Consider the following 23680-nt stretch of genomic DNA (forward strand, 5'->3'; position numbering starts at 1 on the left):
GATTTGTGAAACTTTTGACATGAGAGAGCTGATTTAGAGCATCTGATGGAAGAAATTTCTAAGCAGCAAAGTATTCAAGAGGTGACTTGAGTACAGTCAAAAGTATTCCATTTTATGTATTTAGAAAGATATGGTTTGGAATTGGAACTTATGTTGGAAAGGGAAGTAGAGCATAAAAGTTTGGATAATGCATAGCCTGATGATGTGGTATAAAAGAAAAATCTCATTTTCAGAGGAGAAATTCCAACTAGCTGCAGAAACATGCATAAATAATTAGAAACCAACTGTCAATAGTCAAGACAATGGAAAAAGTGTCTCCAGGGCATGTCAAAGGTCTTCCTGGCTGCAGCCCTTCCCATTACAGGCTGGGAGGCCTGGAAGGAAAAAAGTGGTTTTATGAGCTAGGCCCAGCATCTTGCTGCTTTGTGCAGTGTCAGAAATCAATCCCCTGTGTCTCAGCTGTGGCTAAAAGGGGCCAAGGTAGAGCTCAAGCCATGGCTTCAGTGGAGCAACCCCCAAGCCTTGGCAGATTGTCAGCTTTGATGTGGTGTTGAGTCTGTGGGTACACAGAAGTCAATAATTGAGGCTTGGGAACCTCTGCCTAGATTTTAGAAGACTTATGGAAATGCCTGGATGTTCAAGCAGAAGTTTCCTGCAGGGGTGAGACAATCATGAAGAAACTCTGCTAGCACAGTGTGAAAGGAAAATGTGTAGTGTGAGCCCAATCACCCAACACACCCACATAGTCACCACCAGAGCACTCCCCAGTGGAGCTGTGAGAAGTGGGCCACCATCCTCCGACCCCAGTATGATACACCCACAGTTTAGACCATCCAACTGGAAAAACCACAGATATTCAATGCCAGCCCATGAAAGCAGCCAAGAGGAGGGCTGTACCCTGCAAAGTCAAAGGGGTTGAGCTGCCCAAGACCATGGAATCCCACCGCTTATATCAGTGTGACCTGTATTTGAGACATGGAGTCAAAGAAGATCATTTTGGCAATGACTGCCCCCTGGATTTTACTGCCTTACCTGGATTTTGGACTTGCATGGGGCCTGTAGCCCCTTTGTTTTGGCCAATTTCTGCCATTTAGAAGGAGTGTATTTACCCAATGCCTGTTTCTTCATTGTATCTAGAAAGTAGCTAACTTGCTTTTGGTTTTTAGGCTCATAGGCAAAAAGGACTTGCCTTATCTCAGATGAGACTTTGGACTGTGGACTTTTGAGTTAATGCTGAAATTAGTTAAGAATTTGAGGAACTGATGGGAGTGCATGATTGGTTTTAAAATGTGAGGAACTGATATTTGGAAGGGGCCAATGGAAGAATGATATGATTTGGCTGTGTCCTCACCCAAATTTCATCTTGAATTGTAGCTCCCATAATTCCCACATGTTGTGGGAGGAACTTGGTGAAAGATAATTGAATCATGGTAGCGCATCTTTCCCATGCTATTCTCATGATAGTGAATAAGTGTCTTGAGGTCTTATAGTTTTATAAAGGAGAGTTTCCCTACCCAAGCCTTCTTGCCTGCCTCCATGTATTACATAACATTGCTTCTCATTTGCCTTTTGTCATCATTGCGAGGCCTCCCAAGCCATGTGTAACTGTGAATCTACTAAACCTCTTTCCTTTTAAATTACCCAGTCTCGGGTATGTCTTTAGTAACAGCATGAGAAAAGGCTAGTACAATATCCTAAAACTATAAAACCCTAGAACAAAATCAAGAGAATAGAACATAACTGAATTAAAAAGCCTCGGTGCAACAAAAGTAACTATCAACAGAATAAACAGATGACTCACAGAATGGGCAAATATAATTGTAAACTATGCATCTGATAAAGGTCTAATATCAGAAATCTATAAGGAACTTAAACAAATTAACAGAACATACACAAACAACTCCATTAAAAAATGGGGCAGGGACATCAAGAAAGAATTCTCAAAAGAATATATACACAGGAATGTTCAAGATGATCAACTAGATGCAGTCAGGAAGTGCCACTGCCACCAGGGGAACACCAGGTTTTTTTTAATCATGCCAGCATAATTTGAACAGTTCTTTGGAGAGAAAATACTGAATGTGGATGGAGAAAAGAAGTAGTCACTGAGGCTGAAGAGAAAAAAGGCTGAGGACACTGAATGGGGTGCCTGAATACTACAGCTGGTTCTCTACCCTGAGCAGTTTCTAGGGAAGCGTGAGTCAAAGGAATAGTAGACAGCTTCCTCTCACTGTAGACATCTGAAATTCTGGCTAGGTGGGGCTCCATACCTTCAAGAACATGTGGACTGGCAGAGCGGTCTCCCAGAGATTGCACAGAGATGGAGCTGCAGACAAAATCCAGGGACCTTTGTGAATAGGTCCTTTACAGAGACAAGACTCCTATATAAGAAAAACTTGAAAGAAAGGTGTTGCATTCAACTCCTTGCCTTCAGAGGATGCCCTACTCTGTAATGTCATAGCATTCAGTGAACTATCTTTTCTCACCTCACTCTGTGAGTCACCTTGAACTCCTTCCTGTGTGGAATCCGAGAACCTTCTCTCGCTGTCTGAATCAAGGCCCCTTTTTCTGGGAACACTTCAAAGGAGACTTTTCTGGCTTTCACCGTTTGCCTTAATTTGATGGTTATTAGTCCTCACTCTTCCATTATTTTCTCCCAAGCATTAACTGCAGAAAAAAGCATTTGCCTCTATTGTGGTCATAATTTCTTCTTTTCCCATATTGATAAATTTGTGATATATCCTAATAAGTAACACTTTCCCTTTCAAAAGATTACCAGCATAATTTTCCATTACTGAAAGTATGAAAAATTTAAATTACCACATTACAGGGTCTATTTGTGTTCTCCCTACCAATAGTGATAGGATTCTCATTACATCTGGTAGTGAATGATCCAACTCTAAAATCTCATTTTGTTGTCGGCTCTTTTTTTCCGACCTCTCTTGGTACATATTATCAAATGCTGGGTGCCTCCAAGAAGTAGACTGTAAGCTGAATATGTTTTTGAGGGAGATAATTCGGGAGTTTTATTGAAAATAACATCTCTGAAAAAGTAGGAAGCAAGATTGGACAGTGGAACAAATTAGGATATAATTCAGTGCAATGGTTTGAATGTTTGAGTGCTCCAAAGATTAATATGTTAAAATTCTTGTAACCAAAATGATTGTATTAGCAGACAGAACCTTTTAGGAGGTGTTTAGGTCATGAAGGCAGAGTCCTCATTAGTGGAATTAATTCCATTCCAAAATTTGCTCACAAGAACTCATTCATCTCTTTCCCCCCTTAAGACATGCTGATGGGCTGCCATCCTGGAGGAATGCCCAATACCAGCATCTTGATTGTGAAACTTTCAGCCTCAAGAACTGTGGCAAATAAATGTTTTTTGTCTATATGCTAGGCAATGTATGGCATTTTTCTATATATCACCCTGAGCATGCTAAGGCATGCAGTCTCAGCATTGGTTTCATCTCACCCACTGGGAGTTCTGAAGCTAAGTTAGCCCTTCAGAGTTGGTCCACATTGAAATGAGGAGAATGGGCCTTTAAAGTCTTACATATGACCAGGCATTGGATATGGACTGTCTCAGGAAGGTCACTTTATACTAGATAGCTTTCAGCAGCACTGTACTGAGAGAGAGAGCTTATAGGTGAGGTATGTCAGTTGCTAATCACTTCATCAGCTGGAAAGTAATTTGTGTATTCCCAAAAGGGAAATCTGGGTGACATATAATGCCTGCACTCAAGGACATTAACAATATTGAACAATATTGCCACTCTGCAGGCAATATTTGCTCAGAAACTGTGTTCAAACATCCTTTTAAAATTCACCTCATTTCAGGTTAACAGATTATTAATAGAATAAAAACATATTTGTCTATTTTGTGACATGCATTTTTCCTTCCTAATTCTACTTTGATGTAAATTTCTGGTGAGACATTTTAAAAGTACAAATTACCTGAATTACCTGAATTTCACACTCCTGAACTGTGAAACAAGTTCAGAAGTGGGCATTTAGAAGATAAATACTTTCTAAGAGTGAGAAACGAAAGGAATGCTGCAAATATTCAGAAAAAGAAAATATTGTGATTTAGACAAAATATTTTCAAATGAAGCAAAGTAACTGTAATTGTACTTAAAACATATCTGTTTGGATAAAAAGAAAATGAATTTCTATAGTCAGAAAAACAATGTCAAGAAGCATGAAATGATGCTAATATAATTGTGAAAATACATAGAGAAAATGAAGACGGTCTATTTGAGAATGTTTAGATAAATAAGAATAGATCACACCCCTGCCTCATTGTTGACACAATGCTGCTTTCTTATACTAGAAACTCTTCATATACAGTTAAATTATGACTTGTTCTGGAGACAGCCACATTTACAATAAGACTGAAATTTATTATTCACACATACAAACACAAAACCAGTCATCTTTTTCTTTATTCACTTGCTTTCCAAAACCTCTATTGTCAATACTTAAATCATTGTGACACTGATTGATATTGATATGTACCAAGTTAGAGAAAGTTATAAAGAAAGATAGCATTTTAACAAGTTGTCTAAGAAATGGGCTTTTTTGTTTCTTATGCTGACGGTTGTGTTCTAGCTCTGAGTCCTGTGAGAATGTGCTGGTGTTGCCAACGAAATACAGTCTTTGTATCAATTTAATGTTGATACTTGATGAACTTGCTCAGAACACCAAGAGGTAACTGTGCTTGTCGCCTTCAGCTTCCATCCTCATTGATTCCAACAATCTGCTGTTAAATTTGAGGTTTATCCCACATCTTTTACTGAGAATGAACTTGATTTCATTTTTATGAAATTGATCAAGATGTGGACATGTAAGTTTCCAAAGAGTACATTGTTGGCATATGATTCAAAGATGCAAAAACTACATATCATGAATGTTCTGATACTGTTCAAAAGCTCTATGAGTATGCTGTTTTGAGCAAGAAAATTATGAGGAACAACGAGATTCCAGAATTTATGTCATTCTTACAGATGTCAGTTCTCAGTAGTGAGCTGCTGTCTGAACAGCTTAATCTGTTAAACATTTGTTACACATTTGGTCTACTATCATCAATTTACAACTGGCAGTATGTACCAAGAACTCTGTGGAGGACTTACATTACCTCCTTCTGATGTAACTGTTATCATATCAGAACTTAGTACAAAAATACATTTGTAGAAAGGTGAAAAATCTGTTGCATGTTCTTCATTTTGACTTTGCATTTGAGATTTTTAACAAAAAGAAGTGGGATCATTTTTACAGTGAAGTATGAGGTTAGTTAGTATTTATTCACTTTTCCCTCCAATATGTGGAAGGAAACCTTCCTTTTTTGTGTATGTTAGAGTGTGTTTATAAATTAAAATAAAAAATAACCTTTTTGGTTATGTTGAAAGACAAGGGTTGGCAAGGTTTTGGAGATATTGAAACCCTCATACATTGTTGGTGAGAACAGAAAATTATTCACCCACTCTGAAAAAGTCTAGCAATTCCTCAAAAGGTTACACTTACATTTACCACATAATTCAGTAATTGCCTTTCTAGGCATATACCCAAGAAAAATAAAAACATGTCCACAGAAATAATGTACATCAGTGTTAATCAATGCTATTCATAATGGCCAAAAGTGGAAGAAAATCAATATCCATCAACTGATAAATGAATAAATAAATTGTGTTTATAAATAGCATCTGATACTATTTGGCAATAAAAATGAAGTCCTTATTTACACTATTCTATGGATGGTCCTTTAAAAACATTAAACTAAATAAAAGAAGCCAGCCACAAAAGACCACATTTTATATAGTTCCATTTACTTTTAAAAAGATCCTGAATAGGTGTATTTGTAGAGGCAGAAATTAGATTACTGGTTGCCCAGTGCAGGGTGGATGCAGAAATTCGGTGGGGAGATGAGAGCTAATATACAGGATTTTTTTTTTTTTTTAGATAAAACTGATTGTTATGTTGGATGCACAAGTCTGTGAATTTACTAGGAAATACTTAATTTTAAATAATAATTGATGAATCATGGTATTTGAATTATACTTCAACAAAGTTTTACAAGATATTCCTTGAACCACAACATTCAAAAATGCTATTTGCATTGTACAATCACTTCATCTCTTATTCTGTGTCAAGGGCCCTGCAGATCTCTCTCACTTGCCACTGCTCTTGACACTATTATAAAATAGGTTACATAAAACAGTGTACTTGCAAGGTCATTAATCTTAGGTGGATGACAGCGAATATAAACATAAAAGAAACATCAAACATCCTTGAGTAAATATGATGTAATCGAACTTTGTTTGTCTCCTTGCCATCCATGTACTCGGGATGCTCATATAATGTATTTACTTTGAATTGAAGGAGTTATGTTTTAACTTGTTTATCTCTGTATATAAGTATGAGGAAGAAACAGTGACTTGAAAAGAATGATCACATTGCACCAGGATGGCTCTGAAATGGACTTCAGTTCTTCTGCTGATGCATCTCAGTTGTTACTTTAGCTCTGGGAGTTGTGGAAATGTGCTGGTGTGGGCCGCAGAATACAGCCATTGGATGAATATGAAAACAATCCTGAAAGAGCTTGTTCAGAGAGGTCATGAGGTGACTGTACTGGCATCTTCAGCTTCCATTCTTTTTGATCCCAACGACTCATCCACTCTTAAACTCGAAGTTTATCCTACATCTTTAACTAAAACTGAATTTGAGAATATCGTCATGCAGCAGGTTAAGAGATGGTCAGACATTCAGAAAGATAGCTTTTGGTTGTATTTTTCACAAGAACAAGAAATCCTGTGGGAATTATCTGACATACTTAGGAATTTGTGTAAAGATGTAGTTTCAAATAAGAAACTTATGAAAAAACTACAAGAATCAAGATTTGACATCATTTTTGCAGATCCTGTTTTTCCCTGTGGTGAGCTGCTGGCTGAGTTATTTAACATACCCTTTGTGTACAGTCTCTGCTTCACTCCTGGCTACACAATTGAAAGGCATAGTGGAGGACTGATTTTCCCTCCTTCCTACATACCTGTTACGTCAAAATTAAGTGATCAAATGACTTTCATGGAGAGGGTAAAAAATATTATCTATGTGCTTTATTTTGACTTTTGGTTCCAAATGTGTGATATGAAGAAGTGGGATCAGTTTTACAGTGAAGTTTTAGGTAAGAATTTGTTTAATCGGTAACGTGAAGATCTAACTTATTTGTGTCTTTGAAACAGAGCTTATATAAAGCCACAAAGTCAGGAAAGTGGAGTTTTTGTTAAGTGAATTTATAAAATGAAAATACAAGATGATCTATCAATCTCACAAATATTATAGAAAAGCTTAAATTATAGGGTCTGTTAAAACCCTGTGGCCATCACTCATACAGAACACCCCAGGAAATCATAAACCTATATATAAGTACACCTAAGACTTTAAGCAATTACACATCTGTTTTACTATATAATGTTTTAGATCTTAAAAGCAGTAAAATCGCCGGGCGCGGTGGCTCACGCTTGTAATCTCAGCACTTCGGGAGTCGGAGGCGGGCAGATCACGAGGTTAGGAGATCGAGACCATGGTGAAACCCTGTCTCTACTAAAAATACAAAAAAAAAAAAAAAAAATTAGCCGGGCGTGGTGGCGGGCGCCTGTAGTCCCAGCTACTCGGAGAGGCTGAGGCAGGAGAATGGCGTGAACCCGGGAGGCGGAGCTTGCAGTGAGCCGAGATTGCGCCACTGCACTCCAGCCTGGGCGACAGAGCCAGACTCCATCTCAAAAAAAAAAAAAAAAAAAAAAAAAAAAGCAGTAAAATCCACCAAGTAACATCTTATTGAATGCATAGATTTAGAATGAGTAATTACACATTTTTTTACAACTATCTATATAACTGCAGAAAGCTTTCCTTGTAAACCTCAGTTTTCCTATTTAGATATTAAAAGATATTCCCATGTTTCCAGGAGGTTTCTTTCACAGTAGAGAGAGATAATGTCTACATCTCAGATGGAAAAGTCAATAAGGGTAATTTGAAGTTTCTAATGTTTCTATACTCCTTCACTAAAGAATTGGAAATCATTTATTTAAAGTCCAATTATCTTGTTGAAATGTGAAGATTGTTACATCTATATAGTTTATTTGAAACTATGTCTCTTTATTTAAAAATATGAGACAGATTAAGGTTGAGTACAGATCTCTATTTCAATAATTTCTCAAAATTTCTAGCTATAATTTACAAATATATTTACTTAAAAGATAATATTATTAAGATCTTAGCTCAAATCCAAATGAGTAGTTGGTACAAGGATTTCTGCCATACTCTCAAAATAGTCCAGAGTTCACTTGAAGAACCAAAGATAAAAGGATTAGCTTAATGAGTTGTGTAAACTAGACTGTTAGAAAATTGTTTTTATGGGTATAGTAGAATTAATTGATTATGAAGCTCAAAGAGTTGTTTAAATATCTATATGCTACTACTGAAGCTTTAAAGAGAACATAAATTGATATTTAATTCTCTATGACTTATTTTAATAATTGTGAGTATACTGACATGACATTAGAGATGTCGCTTAACCTCATAATTCTTCCACCACTTTGCCTTTCTTATAAATAAACACGGACAAAATATATAATACATAAAAAATATATTATTCATATATATGAATATATGTATATATTTTTCAAAGCACACAAACTTTACCTACATCTTTGCCTACATTATTCTAACCCCTTTCAGAAAGTTATGTAAAGTAATTATCTTATGTCATCCACTTTTTCTTTTCTTTATTCCTGTCAGGAAGACCCACTACCTTATCTGAGACAATGAGGAAAGCTGACATATGGCTTATGCGAAACTCCTGGAGTTTTCGATTTCCTCACCCATTCTTTCCAAACGTTGATTTTGTTGGAGGACTCCACTGCAAACCTGCCAAACCCCTACCTAAGGTAAACATACTTTCGTTGGTTTTATTTTGTTGGCTTCGAAGTTTCAGTAGAAATGAGTCTATAGTCTTCATTCAGAATGTTTGACTTACACTGAAAGAAAGATGGGAAGTAGGTGGGGTAAAGCAGACACCAATTAGAAACTCATGTATATGTTAATACCATCACACGTATGTGAGTTTTATGCATATTACAAATAGAGAGGAATAGTAAGGAGACTTTGAAAATAGGATTGATTAAAGTCGAGTCTTGATTATGCAACACCAAAGAAGGTATTGGTCATTCATTCAAAGAATATTTATAAAGGGATTAGCACAAAACCCAAGTAAGTGCAGAAATTTCAGAGAAAAAAAAATTGACACAGTTTCCATCCCCACACACCTTACATTCTACTTTGAAATATAGAAAAGTAATTAATGAAAATGTTATAAAAAACTATTATCTCGAGGAAAAGCCCAATGTCAAGAAAGCATCAGTGGAGATAATAGAAAGTATCCTGGAGTCACTGATGAGTACGATGAGAGCTGAACAATATGCGGGAACAGGGAAAAGAATGACGGGGAGAGGCAGACAAAAAGGGAAAGCAGATAAAGTGGTCAGGACAGTTCTCAAGTCCTCAGGTTTTGTTTTCAGGGAATGACTAAGAATCAGATGATACTGAGAGGTAAATTAGAGCCAGATACATATTAGGAGTTGAAATATTTATTAAAAATATCGAAAAACTACTAAAAAGAGTTAAGAAATAAATATATATGAAATGATTCTCTTTTTTAAGAAAAGCCTCCAAGATATTCAATGGATTAAATTACAGAAGGGCCAGACTGTAAAGAGCCAACCATTCAGGAAATTTTGCATGGATTCAGGTAGCAGATGATGGAAAAGTGGACTAGAATGTTGATAGAAATAATTATGCCTACATTTACAAAAATAGTGCCAACTTCATATTGTGTTGTGGGGAAAAAATATTAAAATGGACAAACACTTAAAATGTCTGTGGCATATAGTCAGTGACTCAGAAATGTTATTAATTTTGCAGTTATGGTTATTTTATTATTAGTAGTAATACTACTAACTACTGAACATGTGAAAGTCACTTGAGATATCATTCCTCATTTAATAGAACCAGATTACTCAGCACATCAAGGCTATATTCTCTTGCAAAGTCATAGGTGACAGATACTCTGTGGACTTGATTAAAATTAGACATATCAATTGTGACAGTAAGATGAGCTAGTTGAAAATCTAAAATTCTACCATCAGTAATAAGGATCTTCACCAGTATTCCAGCTTAAAACACTTCCTCAACAATATAAATGCATGCCTTAAATATGTGCAGACAAACCCAGGGTTCACTTGACTTTCATAAAGCATTTAAATCATTTCTGCATTGAGATCCCAGAATTTTACATTTTAGAGCATAAACATATCCTATTAGAGCAGATGATGTCTGCCTTATGTCAAGCAACTCAGTAAAGCTTTCTGGGGGAACTTGTCTCAACATCATAAGTGCCTGACAGAGAAGCACAGAGATAGTGAACAATGCATGTATAATAAAGACCAAATAATTTCTACCACTTGTATCTGAATAGTGCCCTCAGTTTCAATACAAAAAAAAAATTCTGTCAGCATATAAGATTATATTCTTTTTGAAGGAACACAAGAACCTCATATATTTTAAATTAATATCACATTTTAAGACATATATACAAAGTAAGCCTTCTTCAATGTATTATTACTCAACCTCTTAAAAGAACATTTTTGCTTACATAAAACTGAGATTTTATTCCATTGTTAAAACTCAATATCTATGTTTAATGCAAATTGTATGGACTTTATATAGTCACTTTCTCAAGAGACAAAAGCTGAGGTAAAGACTAATGAAAAATCTATGCCACTCTACACCACTCTTGAAAGATTTCTCCATTCACATTAAGGGAAACTGACAATGCAAATAGGAGGAGGAAGAGAGTAGGAGGTGTAAAAGGACAAGCAAAAAGGTTGACTAGTAGTACAATAGTGGTAATTACTAGGTCTTGTTATTAACTTGCAGAAAGCTTTGAATGCAAGTCAATGGTTGTGAAACCAGTTATTTAACTGTTTATTATGTAAAATAATTGCTAACCCAGATTGCTTTCTTTTCAATTATATATTACATTCTCAGATAATACCAATATATTTTAAGAGAATAAGACACTTGACAAAATGCATCAAGTGTTTTAGAAATGCATATTGTTATTAATTTTATAATATATTCACATGAAATCATAAAAAATTCAAAGTGTACCTATTAAACAATATGGAATATATTCATATTCCATAATACATATGGAATATATTCATATTCCATAATACATATGGAATATGAAAAAATTAACATTACAAGTAATCCAACATCTTACATGAAAGAATGATTAAAACATGTGAATACAATAGCATTAAAATAATGTTATCAATGAAATGTTCAATTACACCATCAGCCATAATACAAATAAAGTGAGTTAGAAAATGATAAATATAACAAGATGGCAAGTTTTTGCAGGATAAAATGTATATACAATAAGATTCAAATTTTCTAAATAAGTGTCACATGTCTACATTGACCTATATAAATAGGACAAAATCCATAATAAAAAAATACACATTTTCTATAAATAATGTCTCTAGGTAGAAATTTTAGAAAAATTATTTTTTAAAAAGCTTTTCATACTTTGATAAAATTTCTTACATTAATTGATAAAATTTCTTACATTAATTTTGTATTATTTTTATAATATTATCACAAAAGGAGAAACAACCAGTCAATGTCAGTGATGAATCTCTAAACAGAGGTTAGATTCCTTCAACACTGGGTAGAAAAACAAGGCTTTGATATCGAGCCAGTGAGATGAGACACTGAAAATGAGTTATGTTAAATGTGGCTACAGGTAACTGCAATCACACACAATACCTAGAAGCCCCAGGTATTACGTGGAATAGTAGTACAAGGACCCTCACGTTAACGTAAGATTAAAAATCATGTTTTAAAAAATGCTCTGCCATAAGTGGTGCACTGTTTACATTTAGACATTTTTTTCTTTGTTTTGTTAAAAACCATTTGTAAAAGTTTTACCCCAATGATTAAATCTGAAAATATTTAAATTTAAATATTGGTATACATGGGGGAACTCAAGTCAGAATAATTCTCAATCAATTGCAGCCAAGCACATCTTCTCCAGGAGTGTAATGTGTGCGTGAGCTACTCAAAGGAGAGACAAGATCTCCCCTGCAGAAAGGCCTGCTGGCCTCTTCTATTCTGGTGCAAGTGCTGCCTCTGAGATACAACAAAGTGATGATGAGAGTTCCTCACATGCAGTTATAAATAGCACATCAATTTAACAGTGTGATTTCAGGGCAATAGGTGCTCCACCTAAACAATAACCAGAAAGGTATAATTATTCAACTACTAACTATCAACTCTACAATTCTGTATTATAAATTAGACTCTCAAAACTGATCCATAAAAATTCCAAATCACAATACTAGACTCAGGAATGTCAGTAATTCTTAACCACCAGTTTTTATTTTCATTTTTTATTTTTTGAAAAACTATTGGAAAACTCTGACAAACTTTAAGTGAAGCATAAAGCATTGTAGAGGAACATAAATGTAGATATAAAATTATCCCAACTGTGAATAGCTTTTCCTCAGTGCTCATATTTAGGGAAGTAAACCACTAATGGCTTCAAACTAAAAGAATTCTACAGAAAACCTGCCTGAGATAAACACAAGTGATTTAGTAGAATAAAAATATAGGATTAAAGCCTAGTGGTGCCACTTTTCCAAGAACTTATATTAGTAATTATAGTATTATAAGTGAAGAGTCTGGGTGTATTTTTTAACATTATCTCCCTGACTACAGTGTAATGGCTCCATTTCTTTTCTCCATTACACACATGCAGACACATACCTACACACACACACACATATTTACACAAATATCCTTAACAGAGGCCAAATATCTCATACATCTTCTTGCAAAGAAACTGAGTGATTGAGTCAGTTAAAAAATATTATTTACTCCAATAATTCCTCAAAATACTTGATTTTCTCTCTTTAATATTTTATACCAATTCTTTCGGTAGTGCCTGCTGTGGTGATACTCTTTTGTGATGAAACAATTTTTTTTCACAGGAAATGGAGGAGTTTGTACAGAGCTCTGGAGAAAATGGTGTTGTGGTGTTTTCTCTGGGGTCAGTGATAAGGAACATGACAGCAGAAAGGGCCAACGTTATTGCAACAGCCCTTGCCCAGATCCCACAAAAGGTAAGATGAAGTGCCTTACTGGTGTGGAAAACTACTGAAAGAGGCTAAGTTTGTGATCTACATAGAGAGAATATTAAAGAGTAGATTGAACTCTTTACAGCCAAATGCAGCCTTAAATATGCTTGTGCAGCTTCCACCGACACAAGTAGTAGTTGTGCCTCAGACTTAGTGGTTACATGTGGCCCTGGGGTAGTTACTACCTTTGGTATGCATGAGTGGTTCCTATTAGCATCAGTGGGAACTCAGTACTCCATATGTATCCACAAAAGGGAACTTGAGACCCATGGTTATTTTTAATTTCTGATATTAAGGGCCATACATATTGCTGAAATTAACTCAATATATTTCAGGTAAGTGAAAATGGTGCTTAATGTAGTCTTTAAATGACTTTCAGCTGTTTTCAACTAAAACTATATATTCAGAACTGCGTCTTTGTAGAAATACAAGTAAGACTTATGATCATTTTCTTCAAAGCTGTTTCCTAATCTCAGCAGTATCCAATGAGTGAAGAAGGTTTGACTTACTCTTGGGCCACCTCTATTACTTATTGTACTCTGGAAGCTCTTGGTGAATATTTACAATTAAGGAATGTACTATTTCTGTTTGTACTTTTAAGTCAAATGCTAATGTGAAATATGTGACAACAAATAGAGAACACTGCCTGAAGCAGGAAGATGAAAGAGAAAGGATGAAGATGGATCCTGACCTGAAGGTGGATCCTGTACAGTATAAAATGTGGCCCCACAAGGACTCAGCACTAACTACCAGATTAACAACCCCTCCCAATGGAGGCAGCAGAAGGAAATATAGGAAGGAGTCAAACAGAAGGAAGCCAGGCAGGGGAACAGGTTCAGATGCCCCCTCTATAGAACATAGTAGCAATATATTTTCTTCTATATAGAATAAACCAGGGACTTAGTGTATTTGTCAATTACTTTTTAATTTCCTATCTGATAAAGCTTTCTTGTAATAACCTCTAACTTTTTGCTGAAACCTGAGTTACTTTAACACTGATGTAGCAAATAAAAGTTAAACACTGTAAATTATTGTTGAGTTTTTGAGGATTGCTTTGGAGTTTCAAAATTAGTAACTTAAAATAAAAGTGTCTTGGCTATAGCAGAACATATTAATCACTGTTGTCAAAGCTTTGTAGCACGTTGTCTAAGTGTTAATAATCAGTTGACCAAATTCAGCAAAATACAATTTTGAGTTTATTCAATAGCTTTATTTTTATTCATGATACCAACAGGTTCCTCATTTCTATGCCAAAAAAATCCAAAATTAACAATACTGGTAATATTCTGAATTTGTGTCAAAAATTGTCACTTGAAATTTTTCTTGGAAGTAGTGCTTGATAATTTGTAATTCCAATGAAGTTATACATAAAACCTTGGCAGCATTTATTTATTTATTATAAGTAGCTTATTTTATAGACTTGCTATTTTGTCAATCAAAGGGCAACAGGCTCTAATATAATAACCTACCGACAAGTAGATACATTTAAACTAATTCTCATATTATTCAAAAACAAATGAATACATTACAATTAAATTTGGAGATGAAAACTAATATAAAATACATAAAACGAACATATAGGTCATTACTAGTTTTATTACACTAGAATTACAATGACTCCCTATAGTTTTTTATTCTTTTTTAAGAATATTTTTATTTTTTAAATTAAATTAACTTTTATTTTTAACTTTTAAGTTCAGGAATACATGTGCAGATTTTTTACATAGGTAAACTTGTGTCATGGGGGTTTGTTGTACTGATTGTTTCACCACCCAGGTATTAAGACTAATATTCATTTATTATTTTTCCTGATCCTCTCTTTCCTCCCACCCTCCACCTTCCAATACATCTCAGTGTATTTTGTTGCCATCTATGTGTCCACGTGTTCTCATCTTTTAGCTTCCACTCATAAGTGAGGACATGTCACATTTAGATTTCAATTCCTATGTTAGTTTGCTAAGGCTAACGGCTTCCAGCTCCATCCTTAACCCTGCAAAATACATATTTTTGTTTTTTTATGGCTGCATAATATTCTGAAGTGTATATATGCCATATTTTCTTTATTCAGTCCATAATTGATGGTCATTTAGGTTGACTGCATGTCCTTGCTATTGTGAATAGTACTGCAACTAACATATATGTTCATGGATCTTTATAAAAGAACAAGTTATAGTCCTTTGGTTATATACCTAGTAATGGGATTGCTGGGTTTCATGGTATTTTTGCCTCTCGGTTTCTGAGGAATGGCCACACTGTCTTCCACAATGGCTGAACTAACTTACATTCCAACCAACAGAGTATAAGCATTCTTTTTTTTTTCTTGAGACAGAGTCTACAACCTCGCCAACAGCATGATATTTTTTGAATTTTTAATAATGGCCATTCTGACTGGTGTGAGATGCTATCTCACTATGGTTTTGATTTGAATTTCTCTAATGATCTGTGATGTTAAGATTTTTTTTCTTCTTATGATGATTGGCTGCAGGTAGGTCTTCTTTTAAAAAGTGTAACAATTTTTTGAATACTTGAACTTTTCATTGATAATCTTATTTTTCTATGGTACTATTTTGGAAAATCATGGTTTCTTATATATCTAAATCATTATAAAAGTTAAGAAAATAAAATGTGAGTATTCTTTTTAGATCAGTCTTTGAGTAGATTTATTTACAAACATCCCTTGATCTCATTCCTACCCTTTTTACAGTTCTAACATTTTATAATTTTTGAGTTCCACTCATGGAATAAGATATTCTCTTTACTGTAACAGGTTCTGTGGAAATTTGATGGGAATAAACCAGATGCCTTAGGTCTCAATACTCGGCTGTACAAGTGGATACCCCAGAATGACCTTCTAGGTAACACTCTGGTGAACAAATACTGGATATATTAGTAACTGCACATTAGAGTGTTAATAGTTCATCTTGAAACATACTTATTGAATATTTGTTATAGGAAAATAAGAAAGAACTTCTTTATATTTATTTTCCAGTCCTAGGGGAAAAGAATATGGTATAATTGTTGGCTTTTTATGATATACACTCACATTCTTTATGGTCAGAATCAGAGATAATCTTTATTTCAGGTGTTATTATATCTCACAGAATTTTTCAATATCTTCCTGGGCTGTCCCTCTGTCTCCTATTTCTACAACTTTACACCTGTTTTCTCCTCTCCTGCAGGATTATTTCAAATGCCAGTAAATATAATAGCTCTTCTATCACCAGTGACTCTGTATTTTCTGGAGGACTAAATTCCTAATCTTAATCTTAAAGTAATGACACATTTCATGATGAAGTGTAACCTCTCTTTCCTCAATCCTAGCACCACCACCAACCCACTGCCTGCTGCCTTGCACACCCCACATATCACATTCTGTGACTGTACTTAAAATAAAACTTTATTTCATGCCCATCTCTTTGCTGTCCTCTTCTGTGCACATTTAAAAAATCTAGAATGCACTTTTTATTAGTCCAACTGGAAATCTTATATTAAGTTTTGCACTCTGAAGTCATGCACACCATAGAGACTTCAGTTACATATGCTAAACAAGTATGTGTTTATTCCTCTGAAGTCTGAAAAGTAATTAGCAAATTAGTTTAATGTGTTATCTAGAAAACACTGTCACTTTCAGAGCCTTTTATTGTGCATCTCATTTTATTCCGATGAATAATTTTGCTAAAATTCATCCAATCCTAGGTCATCCAAAGACCAGAGCTTTTATAACTCATGGTGGAGCCAATGGCATCTATGAGGCGATCTACCATGGGATCCCTATGGTGGGCATTCCATTTTTTTGGGATCAACCTGGTAACATTGCTCACATGGAGGCCAAGGGAGCAGCTGTTAGATTGGACTTCCACACAATGTCGAGTACAGACTTGCTGAATGCACTGAAGACAGTAATTAATGATCCTTCGTGAGTAGAACAATATTTTTCACTAGGTGATATTAATAGATAGCTTCTCTTGTCAATAGTGAGCATGAGTTTCATCCTTTTTATAAGAGAGTAATCTTGAAAGAATTTAAATGATTTAACCAATCTGAAATCTGCTTTGTTTTTTATCTGTTATTTAAAAATTGTATTTGAATCCCAATCCCATACATCTAATGAGTAACCAGTTAGTGAAACAATTTTCTTAACGAAAATAATTTTAAAATGATATAGACAATATAAATAATACATTTCTTAAAATTTTAACATAATGAATCCATAGTAGAAAGGAAGAATAAACTTGAAATAATATAATAAAATGTTTTAATTATCTAAAATGTCTCAGAATATCACTATTTTCTTGCTGAAAATTAATTTTTATCATCATTATTGTAATGGACTTGAAAATGAGATTTAATTTTGATAGCTTAAAATCCACCTACTTATGCCATAAAATCCAAATATTTTTACCATGTTTACAGAGTCATGAAACTATCACCATTATATAATTTTAGAACATTTTTATCAACACAAAAGAAACTGCAATGACACCAAAATCACTTCTCATAACTGCTTAGTCCTAGTGTAACACCAATTTGTTTTCTTTCTCTATAGGTTATTCTGTCTAGATATTTCATATAAATGGAATCATACAGTCTCAGGTGCTGTGTAAATGACATTTCACCTAGCCTAATTTTTTGTTGTTTTCTTATGGTTTTTATTCTAATTCATATTGTGTGTGTTTTGATACTTCATTTCCTTTACACTTGTGTAATATTTTATAGTATGGATATGTCATAATTTAGTTGTTCGTTTGTCAGTTCACTGGCCTTTTGATTGTTTCCAATTGTGGCTACTAGGATTATTGCTATACATGTTTTTGCATAAACATATTTTACTTTCTTTTGGGTTGAGAGTATAGGTGGAACTGCTGCCTCATGTGAGAACGGTATGTTTATGAAGAACTGTTAAACTGTTTACCAAAGTACTTGTTCCATTCATCACTACCATCAGCAGTACAACATGGTTCCAATTCCTCCACACTGTTGCCAAACCTCTTATTTTCTGTCTTTTTGTTACAGCCTTCTTAGTGGGTATAAAATGATCTCTCATCCTGGTCTTGGATTGCATTTTCATTACTGCTGAAGATGTTGAGAACCTTTATATGTGCTTATTGATCATTCGTATATCTTCTTAGAAAACATGTCTATTCCAATGCTTGGAACAATTTTTTTTTTTTTTTTTTTGAGACGGAGTCTTGCTCTGTCGCCCAGGCTGGAGTGCAGTGGCGCAGTCTCGGCTCACTGCAAGCTCCGCCTCCCGGGTTCACGCCATTCTCCTGCCTCAGAGCCACCGCGCCCGGCCGCTTGGAACAATTTTAACTTTGCTATTTGTCTTATTATTAAGTTTTCAGAACTATTTATATATTATGGGTCAAATCAGATATATAATTTTCAAATATTCTGTCCCATTCTGGGTACACTAACTTTTTACTTTTTGATGATGGTCTTCAAAGCACAAAAAATATAATTTTAAGTTAAATTTTTAATAATTGATTTTGTTCACACCCCAAAGATAACAATGTGCAAAATTCCTTGCAAAGTCCAGCTACCATCAATTCAGCATTTATAACTACTCTCAATAAAGTCTTTGTGTAAGGAGAGTATCATCTAAAGGAATACTTTAAAAATACTTTGTCCCAAAGAAAATAGAAGGATAACGAATGATCAATATACCTTTGAAGAAGTTGAGAAATAGGCCGGGCGCGGTGGCTCACGCCTCTAATCCCAGCACTTTGGGAGGCCGAGGCGGGTGGATCACGAGGTCAGGAGATCGAGACCATGGTGAAACCCCGTCTCTACTAAAAATACAAAAAAATTAGCTGGGCATGGTGGCGGGCGCCTGTAATCCCGGCTACTCTGGAGGCTGAGGCAGGAGAATGGCGTGAACCCGGGAGGCGGAGCTTGCAGTGAGCCGAGATTGCGCCACTGCACTACTGCAGCCTGGGCGACAGAGCGAGACTCCGTCTCAAAAAAAAAAAAAAAAAAAAGAAGTTGAGAAATAATTGAAAAGCAACACAAACCAGCCTGGACAAATAGAAAAGAAATATAAAACAAAGTGGTAGATTTAAATGTGATTATACAAATACTTTCACTCAATCTAAATAAACTTTTAATAAAAAAGCAAATAATGCGTAAGGACAGAAAACATTTGAAGAACACAATTAACAAATGGAATCTTACAATGTAAAATGATATACACACACATATATACATATACAATACACATATATGTATTGTATATATCAACTTGAAGACACATTTTCCTAGAGTACGTCAAATACTTAATCTTTACTTGAAGTGATGTGTGGTGGGCAATAAATCAAGACTTAGGAAATATAAAATGATTCAATATCAAGACTATATGATCCAGCCATAGGGGAAATAAAGGAGGTTAAAAATATTATTACTAAAATATCTTTAAATTTTGGAAATTAACAAAATATACTTCAAAAAAATTTAAAGTCAAGAAGTAAATCATAAGTATGCATGCACTTTTATCTCAGCAGTTCTACCCTCAATTATATACACAGCAGGTATACATAAATATATAAATCTAATGCTGTATAGAAGAGTGTTCATGACAGAATTATCAACAGTGTCCAAAAATTGTTAGCAACCCAAATATCTATTCATCATAAAATGAAGACATAATCTGTGGATTATCAATCAACAGAATACTACATAGCAATGGAATTACCCAAGAACAGCTACATTAAAGAAAAAGACACTTTTGAGTACATATTATATAATTCAATTACATAAACAAGCAAAACTAATGTTGTTATTTGAAGTCAGGCTAATCCTTGAGTTGGAGGACAAAAGTAGTCACTATAAGGTTCAGAAAAAGAGAGTTATTCTAGGCAGGTTGTGATAGCCTATACCATGACCTGAACAGTAGGTAAATTGGTATCTTCACCTCAAGATGATGTTCAAGATGATCTTCCATTTTTGAACTATTCACTTAGTGTATGTATATTTATCTTTTGTATTTTATATTTAAATGTATATTTTATGAGATATATAAATCATTTAAAAAATTCTAGGAATCAAATAGAAAATAAGCACAGAAAATAGAGAAAATCCTAGAGGCTCCATCATAGTCTGGCCAGTAAAAGCCTCTCTTAGAGGTAACACTTAGAGGGAAGCCACAAAAAGGGAGAGACGCATGCCTTGGGTTGTAGCAGGAAAGAATACTCCAAGAGCAGGAGAGAAGGGACAAAATGTGTAAAGTGCTAAGATGAGAACACCTTTGGAAGCTTAAAGAAAATTAGAAGGCCAATCTAGAAGAGAGTGGGCAGGGGAAAAGTGTTAGAAAAGAGCTTGCCAGTGTCTTACAATGTAGGGTTCTGTAGAGCAAATAACAGAGTTGAATTTTATGATTAAAATAATGAGAAGCCAGGCAAAAATCTTAATCAGAAGTGTGCCATAATCTGACTTTAATTTCAAAAAATCATTCTGGCTACAGGGTGGGAAACAGTAGGAGACGAAAGAGTAATGTAGAAGCAAAGTGACTAGCTATGAGGCATGTCACTCACCATGATAAAACTCCTTCTTAGGAACTTACAGATGATAATTCTCACATTGCATTTTCACAGTCTTTCTTACAGTACTTAAAATGGCTCATGATGTTGAGCATGTAGTCATATGCCTGTTTGAGAACTAAGAGTGTAATTGGATTGTTCATAATACAAAGGATAAATGCTTAAAGGATGAATATCTTATTTTTTAAGATGTGATTATTTCACATTGTATCAAAACATTTCATGTACCCCATAAATATATACACTTAATATGGACCCACAAAAACTTAAAATTAAACAGTTAAAAACAATTAAAGTGCCTTATATTTTCTCTGCTTGAAAAAAATTAACTTTCTCACCTGACCTTCCATTTCTACTTTAAAAATGTTTCTCAATGAGAAAAGTCCAGTTTAAAAGCCAAACTATCTATGATGACTCAAATTAAAATACACAAATTCTCTGTCAATTCTTTGACATTTACTTTGAATTATCTGACACTTTAAAAGTCTTTCATAGACTTGATATGTACAGGCAAATTAACTTACTTTCAGTGTTGGTATCTTTATTTTTATCCTTCAGATATAAAGAGAATGTTATGAAATTATCAAGAATTCAACATGATCAACCACTAAAGCCCCTGGATCGAGCAGTCTTCTGGATTGAGTTTGTCATGCGCCACAAAGGAGCCAAACACCTTCGAGTTGCAGCCCATGACCTCACCTGGTTCCAGTACCACTCTTTGGATGTGATTGGGTTTCTGCTGGCCTGTGTGGCAACTGTGATATTTATCATCACAAAGTTTTGCCTGTTTTGTTTCTGGAAGTTTGCTAGAAAAGGGAAGAAGGCGAAAAGAGATTAGTTATGTCTGACATTTGAAGCTGGAAAACCAGATAGATGGGATGACTTCAGTTTATTCCAGCAAGAAAGAAAAGATTGTTATGCAAGATTTCTTTCTTCCTGTGACAAAAAAAAAAAATAAATAAAAATAAATAAAATAAAATTTTCAAAATCTACCTTGTCAAGTAAAAAATTCTTTTTCAGAGAGTTACCACCCAGGTAATGGTTAGAAATATTTTGTGGCAATGAAGAAAACACTAGGGAAAATAAAAAATAATATAAAGCCATATGAGCTCATATTGAAATTTGTTGCACTTATATATTGAGATTTGTTGTTTTAATTCACAAGTTACATGAAAAAAATTACTCAGCTTAACTATATTTCACACATTTTACATAAATACAAGAACATTAAGAAGTCTACTGACAGTATCAGTACTGTTTTGCACATATTCAGAATAATTTGGCTTCATTTTGAACAGGATTCTGTTGTTTTAACTGTTGCTAAAGAAACTATTACATAGTTAAATTGTATAAAAAGTGTCTCTCTTCCTTTTGATATTTTGAGATAAGTAGTATCGCTTTACTTTTACACTGCATGCAACTTTGTTGTCACCTTTTTTGCTAAAATTGATGGCCAAATGTTTACTGTTTTAAGAGCTTAAGTCATTTCTCAGTGGAAATTATGTGTAATTAGAAATATAGCCACTCTTACCTGCTTCCTACTATAAAATTGAACTATTTTGCCACATCTTTGGTTTCATGAGCAAATTCTATTTTTTCCAAATATTTAAAAATATTTGTCTGGTTGATTTTATTCTGATATTTTTAATTACTTCAATAGTTATTTGGGAACAGGTGGTGTTTGATTAGATGCATACATTTTTTAGTGGTAATTTCTGAGGTTTTGTTGCACATATCATGTGCGAAGTGTACCTTGCACTGAATGTATAGTCTTGTATGCCTCACTCTCTCCCACCCTCCCATCTGAATCCTTAGAGCCCATTACATCATCCTTATGCCTTTGCATCCTAATAGCTTAGATCCCACTTAGAAGTGACAATTTACGAGGTTCAGTTTTCTATCCCTTAATTTCTTCACTTAGAATAATGCTCTCCCACTTCATGCAGGTTGCTGTTAATGCAATTAGTTTGTTTCTTTTTACAGCTTAGTAGTATTCCATGGTGTGTGTGTATATATATGTGTGTGTGTGTGTGTGTGTGTGTGTGTGTGTGCATGTGTATCAGGGGAACCCACCTTCAATATTTCAATGTAGGTTCTTTCCATTTTCCATAAGTGTTGGCCAGCTGAGAAATAAAGAGAAAGAGTACAAAAAGAGAAATTTTACAGCTGGGCCGCCGGGGGTGACATCACATATTGGTAGGACCGTGATGCCCACCCGAGCCTCAAACCAGCAAGTTTTCTATTAAGGGTTTCAAAAGTTGGGGTGGGGCGGGTGTAAGAACAGGGAATAGGTACAAAGATCACATGCCTCAAAGGGCAAAAAGCAGAACAAAGATCACATGCTTCTGAGGGAACAGGACAAAGGGCAAAGCAGAACTACTGATAAGGGTCTATATTCAGCCGTGCATGTATTGTCTTGATAAACATCTTAAACAACAGAAAACAGGGTTTGACAGCAGAGAACTGGTCTGACCACAAATTTACCAGGGCAGAGTTTTTCCCCACCCTAATAAGCCTGAGGGTACTGCAGGAGACCAGGGCATACTTCAGTCCTTATCTCAACCACGTAAGACAGACATTCCCAGAGTGGCTGTTTATAGACCTCCTCCCAGGAATGCATTCCTTTCCCAGAGTACTAATATTAATATTTCTTGCTAGGCTAAGAATTTAGTGGTATCTTCCCTACTTGCAGGTCCATTTATAGGCTCTCTGAAAGAAGAAAAATATGGCTGTTTTTGAGCAACCCCATAGGCAGTCAGACCTTATGGTCGTCTTCCCTTATTCCCTAAAAATTGCTGTTATTCTGTTCTTTTTCAAGGTGCACTGATTTCATATTGTTCAAACATACATGTTTTACAAGCAATTTGTACAGTTAACACAATTATCCCAGTG

At 34.8% G+C, this 23680-nt stretch overlaps 1 protein-coding gene across 5 annotated transcripts; it reads left to right on the plus strand.

Moving 5' to 3' along the window:
- Positions 1–6433: 6433 nt before the first annotated feature.
- LOC116475212 (UDP-glucuronosyltransferase 2B11) lies at positions 6434–22138 on the plus strand. Of its 5 annotated transcripts, XM_032164475.1 has the most exons (7): positions 6460–6770; positions 7119–7177; positions 8791–8939; positions 13107–13238; positions 16021–16108; positions 16950–17169; positions 21347–21626. In XM_032164475.1, the coding sequence occupies exons 1-7, from the start codon at positions 6460–6462 to the stop codon at positions 21624–21626; spliced, it is 1239 nt and encodes a 412-aa protein (XP_032020366.1). The 5 variants fall into 5 exon arrangements, with proteins under 5 accessions (XP_032020350.1, XP_032020384.1, XP_032020366.1 ...); XM_032164459.2 differs by having other exon boundaries at positions 6434–7177; positions 21347–22138; XM_032164468.1 differs by lacking the exon at positions 7119–7177 and having other exon boundaries at positions 6460–6928.
- Positions 22139–23680: the final 1542 nt, after the last annotated feature.

The sequence above is a fragment of the Hylobates moloch genome, unplaced genomic scaffold, assembly GCF_009828535.3.
Source record: "Hylobates moloch isolate HMO894 unplaced genomic scaffold, HMol_V3 SCAFFOLD_2, whole genome shotgun sequence".
Classification (NCBI taxonomy): Eukaryota; Metazoa; Chordata; class Mammalia; order Primates; family Hylobatidae; genus Hylobates; species Hylobates moloch.